This window comes from Chiloscyllium plagiosum, chromosome 31 (assembly GCF_004010195.1).
Source record: "Chiloscyllium plagiosum isolate BGI_BamShark_2017 chromosome 31, ASM401019v2, whole genome shotgun sequence".
Classification (NCBI taxonomy): Eukaryota; Metazoa; Chordata; class Chondrichthyes; order Orectolobiformes; family Hemiscylliidae; genus Chiloscyllium; species Chiloscyllium plagiosum.
In genome coordinates, this window is record NC_057740.1 from 2,283,717 (window position 1) to 2,302,060 (window position 18,344).

General features: G+C 41.7%; 1 protein-coding gene across 2 annotated transcripts in view; it reads left to right on the forward strand.

Moving 5' to 3' along the window:
- Window positions 1–18,344, forward strand: part of LOC122565140 (zinc finger protein 462-like) — a 93,858-nt gene that overhangs the window by 62,827 nt on the left and 12,687 nt on the right. For both annotated transcript variants that reach the window (XM_043720803.1, XM_043720804.1), the window contains 3 exons: window positions 894–1,128; window positions 7,585–7,841; window positions 13,838–14,061. In XM_043720803.1, the coding sequence (XP_043576738.1) occupies window positions 894–1,128; window positions 7,585–7,841; window positions 13,838–14,061 (716 nt within the window). The remainder of the gene's footprint in view (window positions 1–893; window positions 1,129–7,584; window positions 7,842–13,837; window positions 14,062–18,344) is intronic.

Sequence of the window (18,344 nt, forward strand, 5' to 3'; positions counted from 1 at the left end):
CATGTCTTTGCTTAGTCTGTCCCAGGATAGATATGTTGTCCCAGTCGAAACCATTTCGACTGGGACAACACATCTATCCTGGGACAGGCTAAGCAAAGACATGCCAGAGAATTCCTAGAGGCCTGGCACTCCAACCACAACGCCATAAACAAACACACAGATCTAGATACCATCTATCAACCCCTCAGAAAACAAACAGGAAATGACATCACCACAAACCCCAGGAACCCCATCCAGGAGAAAGACATAAATAGAAAGCAGGAGACAACAGCTTCGCTTCACTTGGAGGTCGCCACTGATGATGTTACCTAGCCAGGTAATGAAATGTCTGGATATCAAACCTACAGCTCAGCGAGCAAAGCTACTCCCTAAAGCCTTCTGACTATTTGAAGTTCTGGTGATACCATTTATGACCTTGAACAACTCTTCAATCTTCTCTGCTCTATGGGGAGCAAATACAGCTTCTCTAGTCTCTCACAGAACTAAAGTCGTTCATTCTTGTATCATTCTCACAATCTCTTCTGTAACCTCTGTGACTATAGAATGTTGATTTCCCCAGGAGGAATTAAAGATCTCTTGGCACCTTTTTAAATTGTTAGCTTGCTCCACAGTGACCAATATAGATCCAACATAAAGGCATATCAAAGCTGATTAGTCGGTTATTTCAATCATTGGTGTGTATTAGACCTGACTAGGTACAAATTGAGTGCTTCATTTGCTCATCAGTACTACACTGCAAAAGTATTTATTTGGCTGAGAAGTGCAACATAGATGCAAGTTATTTTGTTTTTCCTTATTTGCTGCTTAGTCAAACATTTCATCTGTACTATGCCTTAATGTTCCGGTAGGTTTAGGCTATTGCGTGGATTTATAGAAGTGCTTTATCATTTCAGAAAATGTTTTTTTGGAGTTTCCACATCGTGATTGTCAAGATTGTGTACAGACTTCTGACTCAGGAGTAGAAGCATTGAAAGCCTTACCAAAGTCTCCAGAAGTGAAGAACTACTCGTGTGAATTCTGCAACTTCACCACTTGCCAATTCCAGAATGTAAAGAAGCATTATCGTAAAGTACATCGTGAGAAACTGTATTTTGAATGCAGAAAATGCCACTTCTTTAGTGGGAAAAAGTAAGTTTTCCTCTAAGCTTTGATGCGATAGTAGCAGAACTGACAGTAACATGGAATTTTAGGCATTTGGTTTGACTGCATAGTGTTGCATTCTGGAAAGCATAATTATCAAAAATTTGATATAAACTTGAATTTAATTGGTGTTAGTTTGTAAGTGTAAATATACCCAATTGAATGCAGACTGAGGATCAAGTCCTTGCCAACTTCTGCCAATACATAACAATCATCACTACCAATCTTGGAAACAGCAAAGCTCAATGCCACCTCATTCTATTCCAACTGCATGGGATTCATTACTCAAGCAATAGATTTTTAATGGTATAGCTTATTGTTCGAAATAAATGTTGGACGAGGAAAGGTGGTAAACAAAATACTGAAAATGATAAAGGTTTTCAAATTTTGTCCATGAGGTCACGAATTCTAGCCAGCAATAAGAAACGTATGCTTTTTCAAAAGAAATTGCATGGGCATTTAAGGGATTGCAGGACTATAAGAGAATGTGACTGATTGAAAACTTCTATTTTTAAACCTGAGTCAGTCTTTGTCCGAGGGTTTAAAATGTAAATTACTAGCGGACATAATTTTAAGGTAAAAGGTGGAGAGCATGAAAGAGATGTGAAAGGCAAGTTTTTTTTTACACAGAAGATGATATGTGCCTGAATATGCTGTAGAGGAGGTGGTGGAGACAGATACAGTACCAATGTTTAAGAGGTATCTTGACAGATGCATAAATAGGCAGGAAAAAGAGTGATTTTGGACAACATAAAGGCTAAAGGTTTTAGTTTAGAAAGGCATCACCTATTGGTGCAAGCTGGGGGGGTTGAAGAGCCTGTTCTTTATTCTTTCTTTGTTCTTAAAAATGGTATCAAAGAGAAGTGTCGGCCATCAAAAATGGCAGAATTGTATTCAACAGCAATTTATAACCTAATGGTTTACCAATCCCTCATTTGACTATTGCCATTAAAATAGCATGTAGTTTCATTTTATTGGTCTTCAAAAAATATGTGGACTGTAATGAGAGAATTGTTTTTAAATTACTGGCTAAGTAATTTCACAGCAAAGAATTTTTGTGAACTCTTTTCCTAGCTGTGGGTTCTTGCAATGTGCAGATGATCACAAGCTAAGGAGTCGTTTAAATGTGAAGCTGATCAGTTCTGAGCAGGTTGAAATTGGAAACATGTTACAGACAGAGAAGGACAAAAGCTGTCTGTTCTCTGCAATTTAAGAAAAAACAGGGATGCAGGAGTACAGTGAAAGTGTACAAAGTCACCATGCCTGGTGCTGTCTTTAGTACAAAGGTACCCAAGTCAAAGTCTAAGATGTAAAGTAGAAAAGTAAAAAAAAAAGTTAAAAGTTCAACATTGCAGTCCTCAAGTTCTTTGCCATGGGCCTGATCTGGGCTTTTCCATCCAGCCACAGGGACCAACACTAGGAAATAGTTGGCCAGGTCAGGTCACCATTCTTCAGTGCCATCTTACTTCTATCATTGACATCGCCACTACGTGTCTGCGCTAAGTCAATCTTGGCAATGCTGAAGCTGTCAGGGCCCATATTGAGTGCTAGGCCCAAACACACCTCCCTCAGCCACCACCGAGAATACACTATCTCCTCCCTCCCTCTTCTACTGCCACCGGGACAAAACCAGTGAAAGAAGAAAACTAAAGTAAAAGTAAAAGTGAACAGAGTAGATGGGCTACAGACAGGAGTCTGCATGCTGCGCTGGTACTCCCCCACCATCTTAACCTTGATCTGAAAGTCAAATAAATTGAGGTACTGTGTGTAAATGTTTTTTGAAAAAGTCCACATTTGGTATTACTGTCAGTACAGTGGGTTTTGATTTATGCATGCTACCCCCGTGGGACATAACTTATAAAGTCAGGGACCAACCCCTGGTTTAAGGAGAACATTTACCAAAAAATGCAGTGCCACTATGAGGCATCAAGGGAGCATCTGTCGGAGCATGATACAAAGAAGCCCTAGCACGAAGCAAGACAACTGTTTTTGTTAGAGGCCAATCATTTAAGAGTAACAAAAAGATGGGGTACTGGGCTAATGGTCGGATACTTGGTAGTGTGGATGAGCAGAGGGATCTTGGTGTCCATGTACACAGATCTCTGAAAGTTGCCACCCAGGTAAATAGTGCGGTGAGGAAGGCATATGGCGTACTGGCTTTTATTGGTAGAGGAATTGAGTTCTGGAGTACTGAGGTCATGTTGCAGTTGTATAGTACTCTGGTGCGGCCGCATCTGGAGTATTGTGTGCAGTTTTGGTCGCCATACTATAGGAGGGATGTGGAGGCACTGGAACGGGTGCAGAGGAGGTTTACCAGGATGTTGCTTGGTATGGTAGAAAGATCGTATGAGGAAAGGGTGAGGCACTTGGGGTTGTTTTCATTGGAGAAAAGAAGGTTTAGGGGTGACTTGATAGAGGTGTACAAGATGGTTAGGGGTTTAGATAGGGTCGACAGTGAGAATCTTTCCACGTATGGAGTCAGCTATTACGAGGGGGGCATAGCTTTAAATTAAGGGGTGGTAGGTATAGGACAGATGTTAGGGGTAGGTTCTTTACTCGGAGGAGAAAGTGAGGTCTGCAGATGCTGGAGATCAAAGTTGAAACTTTATTGCTGGAACAGCACAGCAGGTCAGGCAGCATCCAGGGTCCCTGGATCCCTGGATGCTGCCTGACCTGCTGTGCTGTTCCAGCAATAAAGTTTCAACTAGGTTCTTTACTCAGCGAGTCGTGAGTTCATGGAATGCCCTGCCAGTAGCAGTGGTGGACTCTCCCTCTTTATAGGCATTTAAGCGGGCATTGGATAGGCATATGGAGGATAGTGGGCTAGTGTAGGTTAGGTGGGCTTGGATCGGCGCAACATCGAGGGCCGAAGGGCCTGTACTGCGCTATATTCTTCTATGTTCTATCTAAAATCAAGGTCACTACTTTAGAAGATTTTCAGTGCATTGTCATTACTCAACTAGCTTCATCCTGATCTACCCTCTATCAGGTTAGAAATGGGGATGTTGATGATAGTCGCGTCGTGTTTAATACCATTCAACTCCTAAAGTACTGTAATAGTCCTTGTCCATATGCAGGAAAGGCCTGAACAATGTTCAGGCTTGAGCTGATAAGTAGCAAATAACTTTTGCAGCATGCAAGTGCTCAGTAATGACCAGCAAGACACTAGCTAACTATCTGCCCTTAATATTCAATGGCATTACCATCGCTGAATTCTACACCATCAGTATCCTGAGAATCTGAACTGGACCATTCATATAAACACTGGCTACAAAAGTAGGTCAGAAGCTTTGAATTTTTCGCATAATTCTCTTCCTGATTCCTCAAATCTTGGTTATCATCTTAAAGGCATAAGTCAGAAGTGTGATTAAATTCCTCCATTTGCTCTGATGTTTTAAGAACTACAACAATACTGGTAAAGCTGAACCAGATTTGGGATTTATTTCTCACGCTCTTAGATGTTAGGAAATGCTTCAAAAACAGGTACCCAATAAACACAATTCGCCAATTCCTCAGAAACAAACCCAAACAAGCAGACACAATGCAACCAAAAACTATAGCCACATTACTTTACGTCAAAGGTGCATCAGAAATGACTTCCAGACGACTCATACCCTTTGGCATCATGGTAGCCTACAAACCTACCACACACTTAAATAGCAACTAATGAACCTAAAGGATCCATTAGATACTACCAACAAAACTAATGTCATTTACAAGATATGATGCAAGAACTGTAATAAACACTACATCGGATAAATTAGCAGGAAACTTGCCACCAGGATTTCCTAACCCCAACTGGCCATCAAAAGACATGACCCATTATCACTAGTTTCTATACATACAGACAAAAAAGGACACCACTTTGACTGGGACAACACACATGTCCTAGGACAGGCGAAACAAGACATGCACGAGAATTTTTAGAGGCACGGCGTTCTAACCAGAACTCCATCAATACACACATCGATTTAGATCCTTTCTACCTTCCTTTGGAAAAAAAAACAGAAATTACAACACCCACTTTAAGAAACCAAGACCTATAAATGGAGAGGCGGGACATACCACCAGCACTTCACCAGAGACACTCACTGATGATGTCACCTAGTATGGTGATGAAGTGTCTGAAAACAAACCTTCAAGCTCAGCAAACTAACTTACATACCTATCATCATCTTGAGCTACAAATCTGCTCAAAAATCACTAACAGGCAAACATATAAACATTCTTGAGAGATAAGATTGGGGAAAAACAAATTGTATGCAATTCGTTTAATTTAAGTCCAAAATCTTTCTGAGCAATGTCAGCTTATCAATACTTACTTTTAAAGTGGAGTCCAAAGACCAAATCTGGAGACCAATCTAGAATTCTTTTATGAGGATGATTGATTGGATAGCCAGCAGGTGAGGAGTTGTCATTGTCATCAGTAATCACTTGCTAATAAGTATGGTTGTCCACCCAGGAAATGGTGTGGAATCTGTTGACTTGTAACTAGTTAAAAGAAAATCTTTTTGCAAAGGTAGCAACTCAATCAAGGCTCCAGCGGGCTATGGAACGTACGAGGGGATGTCCTAAGAAAGCAATTAGGAGAGCATAGAGATGGGCATAAGAAAACACTGGTGGGCAAGATTGCGACTGCCAAGATATTCTGCAAAGAAAATGTAGGGCCCATTTGGTGGAGCTTCACCTGCAGGACAATCTCCTGTTTATATATAGAGAGCTTTTTACACAAATTTCAGAATTAATCATAAAGTTCAGGCATTCTGCACATTTCCTAAGCTTGCTGGCACCTGCTGTTTTGGCACATTTATTCATACCCTGTTAACCTTTCCATTGTAAAGGAACATCTCATTTATAGGTTCCTTAATCGTCATAGTTCAGAGTGCAACTGATACACTGTAATTTCAAAGTCCTAGTTAAATGAAGGGCCCATACAGCTCAGATAAAAATGAGTTCTTTCATGCCCTAGAGAGCTTGGGTATAGGGAATATCAGATGTGTTCCTAGTCCAAACAGGGCTTTAAAATGGGAAACTATCAAGACGATTGAGGCTACAAAGAGCTCCTGCTTACTCCGGTTATACAAAACAAATCTCTTAAACACTTTTTAGTTGGTATAGTTTCTTAGTGACGTTCTTAACTTTTGTTTCCACATTGCATTTCTTCAAAATAACTATACTGATTCTCTTGCTGAACAGTGTTTTGTACGGTTGTATTTTTTCTGGTCTTCTAATGTTTGTTCTTTTGTTAATTGCTTGTATTTGGGTACTTTGCGAGAGGACAAGCAGTCCCCAATTTACGAATGTCTGACTAACGATCGCTGGTACTTACGAACGTGACGCCATACGGGTGTAATTTTAAAGTTCTGACATAAGAACATTTCCTGTGCTCGTGAAAAGCAGCTGTTCCAACTTGAGTACAAATCGGCTTGCAAAGAAACTCAAGAATGGAACCTGTTCGCAACCCTGGGACTATATGAAGTCTGGTTCAGTCTTACATTTCTTTTAACTCCAGTAGTTCTTGTTTGTCCACAACAGTTTGTTTCTTGTGCTTTCAGAAGGTATTTTATCTATTAATCCTCTGTATTATACTTGAGGGATCTTTTAAAATTTAGTAAGCATCTATCTAACAAAACATAACATTTGAAATAAAATTAGGAAGTACAGAGGAACTTGGAGTTGGAGTTTTTTTGCTAAGTCCACTTACCGTTCAAGAGACGAGGCAGCAACACACCGCCCGTGAGCCCCCACCCCAAACCCTGTCCGACACCGTGCCCCACCCACTCCACTCCCGCTCCAAACCTGTCCAACACTGTACCCCCCTTCTGCCCTCACACTGTCCAACACTGCCCCACTCCCCATCCCCCAAACATGTCCAATACTGCATCCCTGCCTGACCCCCAACCCTGTCCAATACTGCCTCCTGTGAACCCCCTGCCCCCCTCTCCGGGGCAGCCACACTGGACATCAACAACAAGACTGCTGCTGCGTTTTGGGGTGTGAGTCTCCAAATAACATACACATACACGCCTTTTTACTGGAAGTTTTTGACATGTTCCACCTCTGGCCTGTACAGGATAATGTTGGAGAGATTATCTGGGGAAGGTGGGAGGGAATATTTAGGGTACATGCCTGTGTAGAACTGCAGGGAAAGTGTAGGGGGAGAGCAAGAGGGTGGGAGGTCAATCATTTGGAGTCAGTGTCTGGGCTTCCATCGATGTCCAGGACTGTTCTCTGCAGCATTTCGCGTCTATAGTGTTTACAATGTTGGAAACACATCTTTGATGTAAGGTTTCTATCGCGACCTTAAGATCTCCTTCGGATAATCAGATAGTCGGAGAATCGATGCTCTTCTGTATTTAGTGACTTTATTTCGGTGTCTGGGATGGTGGGGGGAGCGGAAAGACAACACCTGTCTTCATTCATTCTTCTTTGAATTATTTTCAGGAATGCCCTTTCTCAGCATGCAGAAGTATGTGAACTCACAGTGGGTGATAAGAATTCTTCTGCAAAGATGATGAATGAAAGTGCTTTTATCGAAAGTAGTATTCTGGCTGGAAGTGAAAGTAGGAGTGCAGTTCATTTAAAGGAAGACTTTGATCCAGCTTCAACTGAGAGTGAATCTGGAGTATTGCATTGTCCTTTGTGCCTCTACTACACCAAGCACAAAAGCAGAATGGTCAACCATGTCCTGGAGCACAGAAGTATGGTTTTCAATTTATGTACCTGTATTTATAACCAGGTTTGATTTCAACTCTGCAGAGTACTGTGCTGTATTGGAAATTTAAACTACATAGATAGCAGATGTGTTTAATCAGATAATTTGTTTGTATCATCTTTCATCTAATATTAAGTGCAGGAGAAAGTGAGGACTGCAGATGCTGGAAATCACAGTCGAGAGTGAGGTGCTGAAAAAGCACAGCTGGTCAGGCAGCATCCGAGGAGCAGAAGAGTCAATGTTTTGGACATAAGCCTTTCATTAGGAATGAGGCTTGTGGGCCAATGGGCTGAGAGATAAATGGGAGGGAGGAGGGGCTAGGGAGAAGGTAACTGGGAATACGATAGGTAGAAAGGTGGGGGTGAAAGTGATAGGTTGGAGAGGAGGGTGGAGTAGATAGGTGGGAAGGAACATGGACAGGTAGGACCATTCAAGAGAGCAGTACAGAGTTGGGAGGTTGGGGCTGGGATAAGGTTGGGGGGAGGGGAAATTGGGAAACTGTTGAAATCCACATCGATCATATCACTTCATCTGTTGCACCCAATATGGTCTCCTCTGCACTGGGGAGACAGGACACCAATGTGCAGATTGTCCCAGAGAACACCTCTGGGACACCAGCACCAACCAACCCCACAGTTCTGTAGCTGAATACTTTAACTCCCCCTCCCACTCTGCTGAGGGTATGCAAGTCCTGTGTGCCTCCTTCATCGCCAAACTCTAATCACCCAATGCCCGGAGGAAGAATCCTCCCCTTCCTAGATCTCTCCATCTCCGTTTCCGATGACCAATTCAACATGCACGTGCACTACAAACCCACCGACTCCCATAGCTACCTGGACTACACCTCGTCCCACCCTACCTCCTGTAAAAACGCTATCACTTATTCCTAATTCCTCCTCTGCATCTGCTCCCTGGAGGACCAGTTCCACTATACAACATCTCAGATGGCCTCCTTCTTCAAAGACTGCAATTAACCCCCCCCACACCTAACGTGACCTTGAACCCCACCCCTCTAACTGGCATAAGGACAGAACCCCTCTGGTCCTCACCATCCACACCACCAACCTCTGGATACAGCGCATCATCTACTACCATTTCCACCGCCAGAAATATATTTCCATCCACACCCTATCTGTGTTTCAGAGAGACCATTCCCTCCACAACTCCCTTGTTAGGCCCAAGATCCCCCACCTACCCACCCTCCCTTCCTGGCACCTTCCCCTGCCATCGCAGGAAGTGCAAAAGGACCCTTCCCTATCTGTCAGAAGTTTACCTGCACTTCCACACAAGTCATCTACAGCATCTGTTGCACCCAATGTGGTCTCCTATACATTGGGGTGACAAGACGCAAACTTGCAGATCATTTTAGAGAACATCTCTCAGCCCCTTGGCCCGCAGACCTCATTGCTGATGAAGGGCTTATGCCCAAAATATTGATTCTCCTATTCCTCGGATGCTGCCTGATCAGCTATGCTTTTCCAGCACCACACTACTTATTAAGTGCAACACTACATTAAAATTGAATATAGATATTATGAAGGGCATATAACTAAGTGTCTTCCCGATTAGGTAAAGTAATAAATTTGACATTAAAAACGTTATTACATCTGTATTGATTGTAGAATGTAGAAAGCCAAATTGTAACTGAGGAGTACAAAGAAAATTTACAGCCCAGGAACAGGCCCTTTTGGCCCTCCAAGCCTGAACCGATCCAAATCCATTGTCTAAACCTGTCGCCCAATTCCTAAGCATCTATATCCATCTGCTTCCCATCTACTCATGCATCTGTCCAGATGCATCTTGAATGAATCTACTGTGCCTGCCTCTACCACCTCTGCTGGCAACGCGTTCCAAACGCCCACCACCCTCTGTGTGAAGTACTTGCCACGTGTATTCCTCTTAAACTTTCTGTCTCTCGCCTTGAAAGAGTGACCTCTCGTTATTGAATCCTTCACCCAGGGAAAAAGCTTGTCTCTATCCACCCTGTCAATACCCTTCATGATTTTGTAAATCTCAATCAGGTCCCCCCCATAAATCTCCTTTTTTTTCTAATGAAAATAAACCTAACCTACTCAACCTCTTTTCATAGCTAGCACCTTCCATACTAGGCAACATCCTCGTAAACCTTCTCTGCACCCTCTCCAAAGTGTCCACATCCTTTTGGTAATGTGACGACCAGAACTGTCCACAGTATTCTAAATGTGGCTGAACCAATGACTTGGACAATTTTGACATGACTTGCCAGCTCTTATACTCAATACCCCGTCCAATAAAGGCAAGCACACTATATGCCTTCTTGACCACTCTATCCAGCTGTGCAGCAAAATTCAGGGTACAGTGGACCTGCACTTCCAGATCTCTCTACCCATCAACTTTTCCCAAGGCTGTTCCGTTCATTGTATAATTTGCTCTAGAATTAGTCTTGCCTAAATGTATCGCCTCCATCTGCCACTTCTCCGCCCAACTCTCCAGTCTATCTATATTCTCCTGTATTCTCTGACAGTCCCTTAAGCTTTCTGCTACTCCACCAATCTTCTTGTCATCTGCAAACTTGCTGATCATACCAACAGTGTCCTCTTCCAGAGCATTTATGTATATTACAAACAATAGTGGCCCCAACACTGACCTCTGTGGAACACCACTGGTCACCTTTCTCCATTTCAAGAAACTCCCTTCAACAACTACTCTCTGTCTCCTGTTGCTCAACCAGTTCCTTATCCACCTAGCTTGAACACCCTGCACACCATGTGACTTCACTTTCTCCATTAGTTTACCATGGGGAACATTATCCACACCTTACTAAAGTCCATATATGTGACATCAACAGCCCTTCCTTCATCTATCAACTTGGTCACTTCCTCGAAGAACTCTTAAGAAAGTTGGTAAGGCACGATCTCCCCCGCACAAAACCATGTTGCCTATCACTGATAAGCCGAGTCTTTTCTAAATATAAGTAGATCCTATCCCTCAGTACCTTCTCCAGCAACTTTCCCACCACTGACATCAGGCTCACTGGTCTGTAGTTACCTGGAATATCCCTACAACCCTCCTTGTACAGGGGACAACATGAGCAACCCTCCAGTTCTCCGGCACCTCACCTGTATTTAAGGATGCCACAAAGATCTCTGTCAGGGCCCCAGCTATTTCCTGTCTCTCTCCTCCCTCAGCAACCTGGGATAGATCCCATCTGGTCCTGGGGATTTGTCTACCTTAATAACCACCTAGCCTACCCAACACATCTTTCCTACTTATGTTAATGTGATCCAGACTAATCAAACTTTTATCTCTAATCTCAACATTGATCATGTTCCACTCCTTAGTGAACATTAATGCAAAGTAATCATTCAGAATCTCACCTATTCGCTCAGGTTCAACATACAGCCTTCCTTCGTTATCCTTTAATGGACCAATCCTTTTTCTAGTTACCCGCTTGTTTCTTTTATAAGAATAAAATGCTTTGGGATTCTCCTTAATTCTGCTCGCTAAAGCTATTTCATGACCCCTTTTAGCCTGCTTGATTCCTCGTTTAAGACTTGTCCTACTCTTCCGCTATTCCTCCAGGGCCCGTTCTGTTCTTAGCTGCCTCGACCTTATGTCTGCTTCCCTTTTCCTGTTGGCTCGCCATACAATTTCTCCTGTTTTCCACGGTTCACGAATCTTGCACTTCCTATTCATTGCTTTCAATGGGACATATACCTATCCTGCACTACCGTTAACCTATCTTTGAAAGCCTCCCACATCTCAAATGTCAACTTCCCTTCAAATAGCTGTGTCCAATCCACATTTCCGAGCTCCTGCCTAATATTGATTTAATTGGCCTTGGCCCAGTTTAGTACTCCTCCCTTAGGACCACTCTCCTCTTTTTCTATGAGTATTCTAAAACTTTCAGAATTGTGATCACTGTTCCCAAGAAATCCCCCACCGCAACTTCTACCACCTGTCCTGGCTTGTTCCCCAGTACCAGATCCAATATGGCCCCTTCCCTCGTCAGACTATTAACATACTGCTCTAGAAAACTCTCCTGGATGCTTCTTACAAATTCTACTCCACCCAGACCTCTGACGCTAAGTGTATCTCAGTCAATGTTGGGAAAATTAATATCTCCCATCACCACTACCCTATTGCCTCTATATCTTTCCATAATCTGTTTACCCATTTGCTTTTCTATTTCACGCTCACTGTTGGGAGGCCTGTAATACAGCCCAACAATGTAACTGCACCCTTCTTATTTCTCAGCTCCACCCATAATGCCTCACTACCCAAGATCCCCATAGTGTGCTCCTTTAGCACAGTCGTAATATCGTCCCTGACCAGCAATGCAACTCCTCCCCCTCTTTACTTCCCTCCCTTTCCTGTCTGAAGTGTTATATCCTGGAACATCATCATGCCCTTCCTTCAACCAAGTCTGTGATTGCAATAATGCCATCCTCCCAGGCACCAATCCAAGACCTAAGTTCATCTGCCTTACACACGGTTAGAGGAGGGGGGGCGGGATGGAGATACTACATGTGTAGTATCTCTGGTTTAACCACTGCCCAAATATAAATTAAGCCCTTACATTCCCGGCAGCCCTCGTTTCACACCTCCTTCTCTCCTCGCCGCGGAGAGGAGAATACATTCCAACCTGCAAGTTTTGTAGTTCCTTCTTTCAAGCAGGATAATGATGTGTATTGTATGGTGTCACACTTCTGTTCTTTTTAAAAAAAACACATTATCTGACTTGCCATGTAACTAGTGCAAATTAATTTGTTGAATAGATTCAAATTTTAATATTAATGCAGTGAGTCTTAATAATAGTTTACTCAACACCTATGTTGCATGTATCTGCACAAATACATCATATTTTATTGCTCTGAATACAAATGCTCACAAGTTCCCAATAGAATGAAACCATTGCATTTGGGCTGTTCTGTTTCTTGTATGGCTTTGATTCATTTGGGCAGCTTTTTTTCAAGTTCACCAGAATGAGACTAACTCTGGAAGTTTAGAATGTTCTTTGATGTTTCAGCCACCTTGCTAAAACTATCTACTTTGCATTTTAGTAATTTTTAGGATTGTAGCAAAAGATGTCTGTTTACTGATCACAATGTAGATCCAAAATTGATAACATAAACATCTCTCAGAATCACAGAACTGTTATGAAACAGGAGGATGCCATTTGGTCCATTGTGTTTTTATTAGTTCTGTTACCCAGTGCCGATCTCCTGCATTTGTTGCATATCCATGGTACACCATGGATATGCATGGTGTGCATGGATATGGGAGGAGAGGGGGAGTTGAGAAGGATAGTTCTTTATCATACCTCAGCCAGTGCAGGAATTGAGCACTCACTATTGGTACCAATCTGCATCACAAACAAGCTGTCTCGCCAGTTAAATTAACCATATCCTAATTAATGTGTGAAAAAGTTTTTCTCACATCTCTCTCTTGCTTAGTTTGCACAACACTTTATAAAATCATGAATCTTTGCATTGTTAGATAACTCTCCTCTTGCACAATTATTTAAAAACAATTTATTTGAATCATTGTTTAATGGGAGTTGACTTTAATTGTCTTTCCCGTTAAACTGTAAGTCAAAGGCAGACGGGAAATAGACTTCATGTCAAGACATTGTTATCTTTTCCAGACAATATGCATACGTAATAAATGAGATAAATTTACAATCTTTTCATTACTATTGTTGCTGGACTTTATAAAGGAACACTACAAAGAATAGACCTGTTCTTTGGTACTCTTGATTTCTAGGGATTGTAAGAGAGAGAAGGATGAAATGCATCTATTTGGCTTTCGATGCTTTTAAAATTAGATATTGGTTATATGATAAAATTATGCATTTTCTGTAGAATTGATTTGACAGTGCATCCTGTTGAATAAGGGTATGCCAACAAGATATAGAAGGATAAAGGAGCCTCATCAAGAGGCTTTATCATTCCTTCCATTTATTAAAAATATTATCTGACATTTGCCTGTTTTGGTCTTCAGATGGACAGCTGGCTTCTGTGGAAGAGTGTCAACTTGAACTGATGCATTTTTGTCCTGGGAAGGTACACTGTTGCGATTGGTGTACATTTGTTACACTTAGTCAGGACAACTTAATACAACACATGGACACTCATAGCCCAGTGAAACCGTACAAATGTCGTCTCTGTTTCTTTGAAGCTAGACTACAGATAGAGCTGGAGACTCACCTGCAAGAGCAGCACAAGGTACTTGGAGAGTTTGCTACTGGGTCGAATTACTTAACAAATAGAATTAGCAATGGATAGCGTATTTGTGCGAGAACATTTTTAATGCCATTTTAGGAAGAATGTACTTTTAACATTTCCCACTCTGACTGTCGTCATTTCTCAAGTGTCCAGATTCTGATTTCAAAATGCTGTTGAGAGGAGTAAATGCTGAATTCTATTTTAACCGTTTACTTGTATAAAATAAAATCACTGTCCACTTCATAAGAACTAGGATATAATACTGTTACAAAGTTGTTGTCTACAGTGAGGCAAAGTATATGGTCAATTCAGTACCATTGTCTTAAAGGAATAGCATCTTTCCTGGAATTCTGCTTAATTTTGAGCACTGTACCCACTTGAATCTCGAAATTGAGTCAATGTCTAAAAATGCAAATGCCTAAACGTTTTCATTTTAACTATAGCAGTACTAAGTTATATCATGTTGTGTGAAGTTTACAAAAACATAAAATAATGTCCCATAAGATATAGAAGTAGGAGGAGATCATTTACCCTCTTAAGCATGCTCTCCCTTTCCTTTGGAGAGTCATAGAGATCTACAGCAGAGAAAAAGGTTCTTTAGCCCATCGACTATCGGTCAAAAACAGCCACCCTAACTATTCTAATCTCATTTTCCAGCACTTGGCCCATAGCCTTGAATGCCTTAACACAATAAGCGTGCATCTAAATACTACTACAATGTTATGAGGGTTTCTATCTCTTGATTCCCATCACCCTTCATGTGAAAATGTTTTTCCTTACATCTCCTCTAAACCTCCTTTTTCCTTAAATCTACCAAATGGAGGCAAATGAGACCAGTTCATGTTAGGAAACCTAGTCAGCATGGATGAGTTAGGTCGAAGGGTCTATTTCTATGCTGTATGAGTCTGTGCCTCTTATCAGTCTGTCATGCTGGGCTATATCAAAAGCCTTTTTGAAGTTCAAGTAGTCTACATCAAATGCATTGCCCTCATTTACGCACCTGGTCGTCTCTTTAAAAACTTCAATCAAATTGGTCAACGTGACCTCTTCTGCTGACTATTCTTGATTAATCCTTGCCTCTCTAAGTGAAGATTAATTCTGTCTCTCAGAATTGATTCCACCACCTGAGGTTAGATCAACTGGCCTGTAGTTTCTTGGTTTTATCTTCTTGAGCAACAGTGCCACATTAGCTGTTCCCGCTCTGGCACATCTTTTGTCGCCAGAGAGGAATTGAAAATTATTGCCAGTGTCCTTGCTATTTCCTCCCTTGTCTCACAGCTTAGGATATGTTTTGTGGCCCTGAAAATTTATCTGCTTTAAGGATTGAGCCGTGATGCAACTTCATGTGATGCGACTTTGCCCCTTATTCCTTCAAACCTTTGGTAAGTAAATATAAAATAACCAATTGTTGCTTGCAAAAAGACTGTTCCAACCTTCTGCTACTCTTTACATGTTGAGGTGTTTCATAAAATCATTTCTGAAAGATCAGAGTCTAATTTTTAGACTAGTTCGAGGCTTGCCAATCAGCCAAAATGGTTTCTCCTGTCCCCTTATTCTAATTTTCAAGATATATGATCAACATGCCATTAACCTCCTTAGTTATACTCTGCATCTCCATGATATTTTGTAATCTATGTACCTGGACCATCACTGATTCCAGTTTTTCACCATTTTAAGAGTATTTTGTTCTATTTTCTTTTGGGTCCAAAGTGGATGGCCTCACTTACCTACATTGAAAGCTGTTGCAATTGTTTGTCTTATTCATTTAATCTTATGGCAATTTTATGCCCCCGTCGGTAGTGCCTATAATGCAACCTATCTTTGTTATTGACAGATTCTGAAATTGCTTTCCTAAATATTTCTGTCTAGTTTGAACGTTTTTTTTACATTCTTCAAATCAACTTTATGCTCCAATCAAAATTGTCTTGGAGCTTTTCATTAGAATGCCTGATTCCTACATTACTATCATTTGGCTTGTGTATGATGAAATACATTATCTGCTGTACAGTATTTAGTTTCTGGGCTGCTAAATGTTCATGGCTGCTTGAAACTACAGCTTGGGTAAAGAAGTACCTATTGTCGTGTGGCCACCTAGTGACTCAGTGGGGTCAAACTCTATTTTCCTATTGAGTCGAAAACTAGTGTTTTGGAATTGATTGTTATCAGTTGGAGTCGTTTATCTGCAGGTAAAGGGACGTCGCAAGTCGGACGCCTTTAAAAGTGAGATAGCTAGAGATAAAGGTCTATAAGTTCCTGTGAGGGTCAAGGGCAAGGTTGGCAGGAATAGGGAACCGTGGATGACAAGATATTGAGGCATTGACCGGAAAAAAAAAAGGAGACTTGGCTCAGGTACAGGCAGCCGGGAACAAGGGAATCCCTAGAGATATATAAGGAATACAAGAGTTTACCTAAGGAAATCAGGAGGGCGAACCGGGGCACATCATAGCCGTGGCTGAGAAGATTAGGGTGAATCAAAGAGGTCCTTTAAGTATATTAAAGGAAAAAGAATAACTAGAGAGAGAATAGGTCCCTCAAGGGCCAAAGTGGACAAGTATGTGTAGAACCGCCGGAGATGGGCGATGACCTCAATGAATGTTTCTCCTCTGTGTTTATCATGGAGAAAGACATGAGGACTTGGGAACTTGGAGAAGTTAGTGGTGCCAGCTTGGGGACGGTCCATATCCTAGTAGAGGTGGTGTTGGATGTATTAGCATGTATGAAGGTGGATAAATCTCCTGGTCCTGACCTGATCTATCCAAGAATACTGCAAGAGGCTAGAGAAGAAATTGCAAGGTCCCTGGATATTTTTGCATTATCATAAGCACAGGTAAGGTCCTGGAAGACTGGAGGGTAGTGAATGTTGTGCCATTATTCAAGAATGTAAAGAAAACCCTGGTGACTATAGACCAGTAAGCTTAACATCTGTGGTGGGTACATTTGTTGAGATGATTAAGAGATAAGCTATAAATACACTTTGAAATAATCAGCATGATTTCTTGAGTGGGAGATCATACCTCACAAATTTGTTAGAGATCTTTAAAGTGACCAGGAAGGTTAACGAGGGCAGGGCAGTAGACGTAGTCTTTATGAATTTCAGTAAGGCCTTTGATAAGGTTCCACATTGTGGGCTGCTCTGGAAGGTTAGATCGTGTAGAATCCAGAATGAGCTGGCAAATTGGATACACAATTGGCTTGATGGTAGGAAGCGGAGGGTAGTAGTGGAAGGATGCTTGTGACGAGTGCCTCGGGGGTCAGTGCTGGGCCCATCACATGTTTGTTATCAATATCAATGATTTGGATGAGAAGGTACAAGGCATGGTTAGTAAATTTGCAGATGACACTAAAATCGGTGGTATAGTGAGCAGTGAGGAAGGTTATCAGAAATTGCAGCAGAACTTTGATCAGCTGGAGAAGTGGGCCGAGAAATGGCAAATGGAGTTTAATATAGATAAGTGTGAGGTCTTGCATTTTGGAAAGTCAAATCAAGGTAGGAGTTTCATGGTGAATAGTAGGGCCTTAAGGAGTGGAATTGCGGGATCTGGGAGTTCAGGCGCACGGTTCTCTGAAAATGTAGTCACAGGTAGACAGGGCAGTGAAGAAGGCTTTTGGCTCATTGGCCTTTGTCAGTCAAGGCATTGAGTATAGGAGTTGGGAAGTTATGTTGCAGTTATACAGGACGTTGGTGGGGCTGCACTTGGAGTTCAGTTTTGGTCACCTTGTTATAGGAAGGATGTTACTAAACTGGAAAGAGTGCAGAAGAAATTTACAAGGATGTTGTTTGGACTCAATGGTCTGAGTATTTGGGTGAGGTTTGACAAACTAAGACCTTCTTCTTTAGAAGGTAGTAGACTGCAGGGGATTTTTATTGAGGCGTATAAAATCATGAGAGGCATGGATAGAGTGAATGGATTCAATCTTTTTCCCAGGATTGGGGAACCGAGGGCTAGAAGGTATCAGTTTAAGGTTAGAGGAGAAAGAATAAAATGGAACCTGAGGGGCAACTTTTTTTTACAGAGAGTGGTATGCATATGGAATGAGCTGCCAGTGGAAGTGATTGAGGTGGGTATATTAGCAACATCTGAAAAGTATTTGGATAAATACATGGATGGGAAAGGACTAGAAGGATATAGGCCAGGTGCAGAAAAATAGGGTTAGCGTGGACGTACATTTTTATTGTAGATATGGACGAGTTTGGGCCAAAGGACCTGTCTCCATGCTGTAAAACTCTGACTCTATTAGTAAGTGTAATTTCAAATGTTTTTCCATGAAATGCATTTCAATTT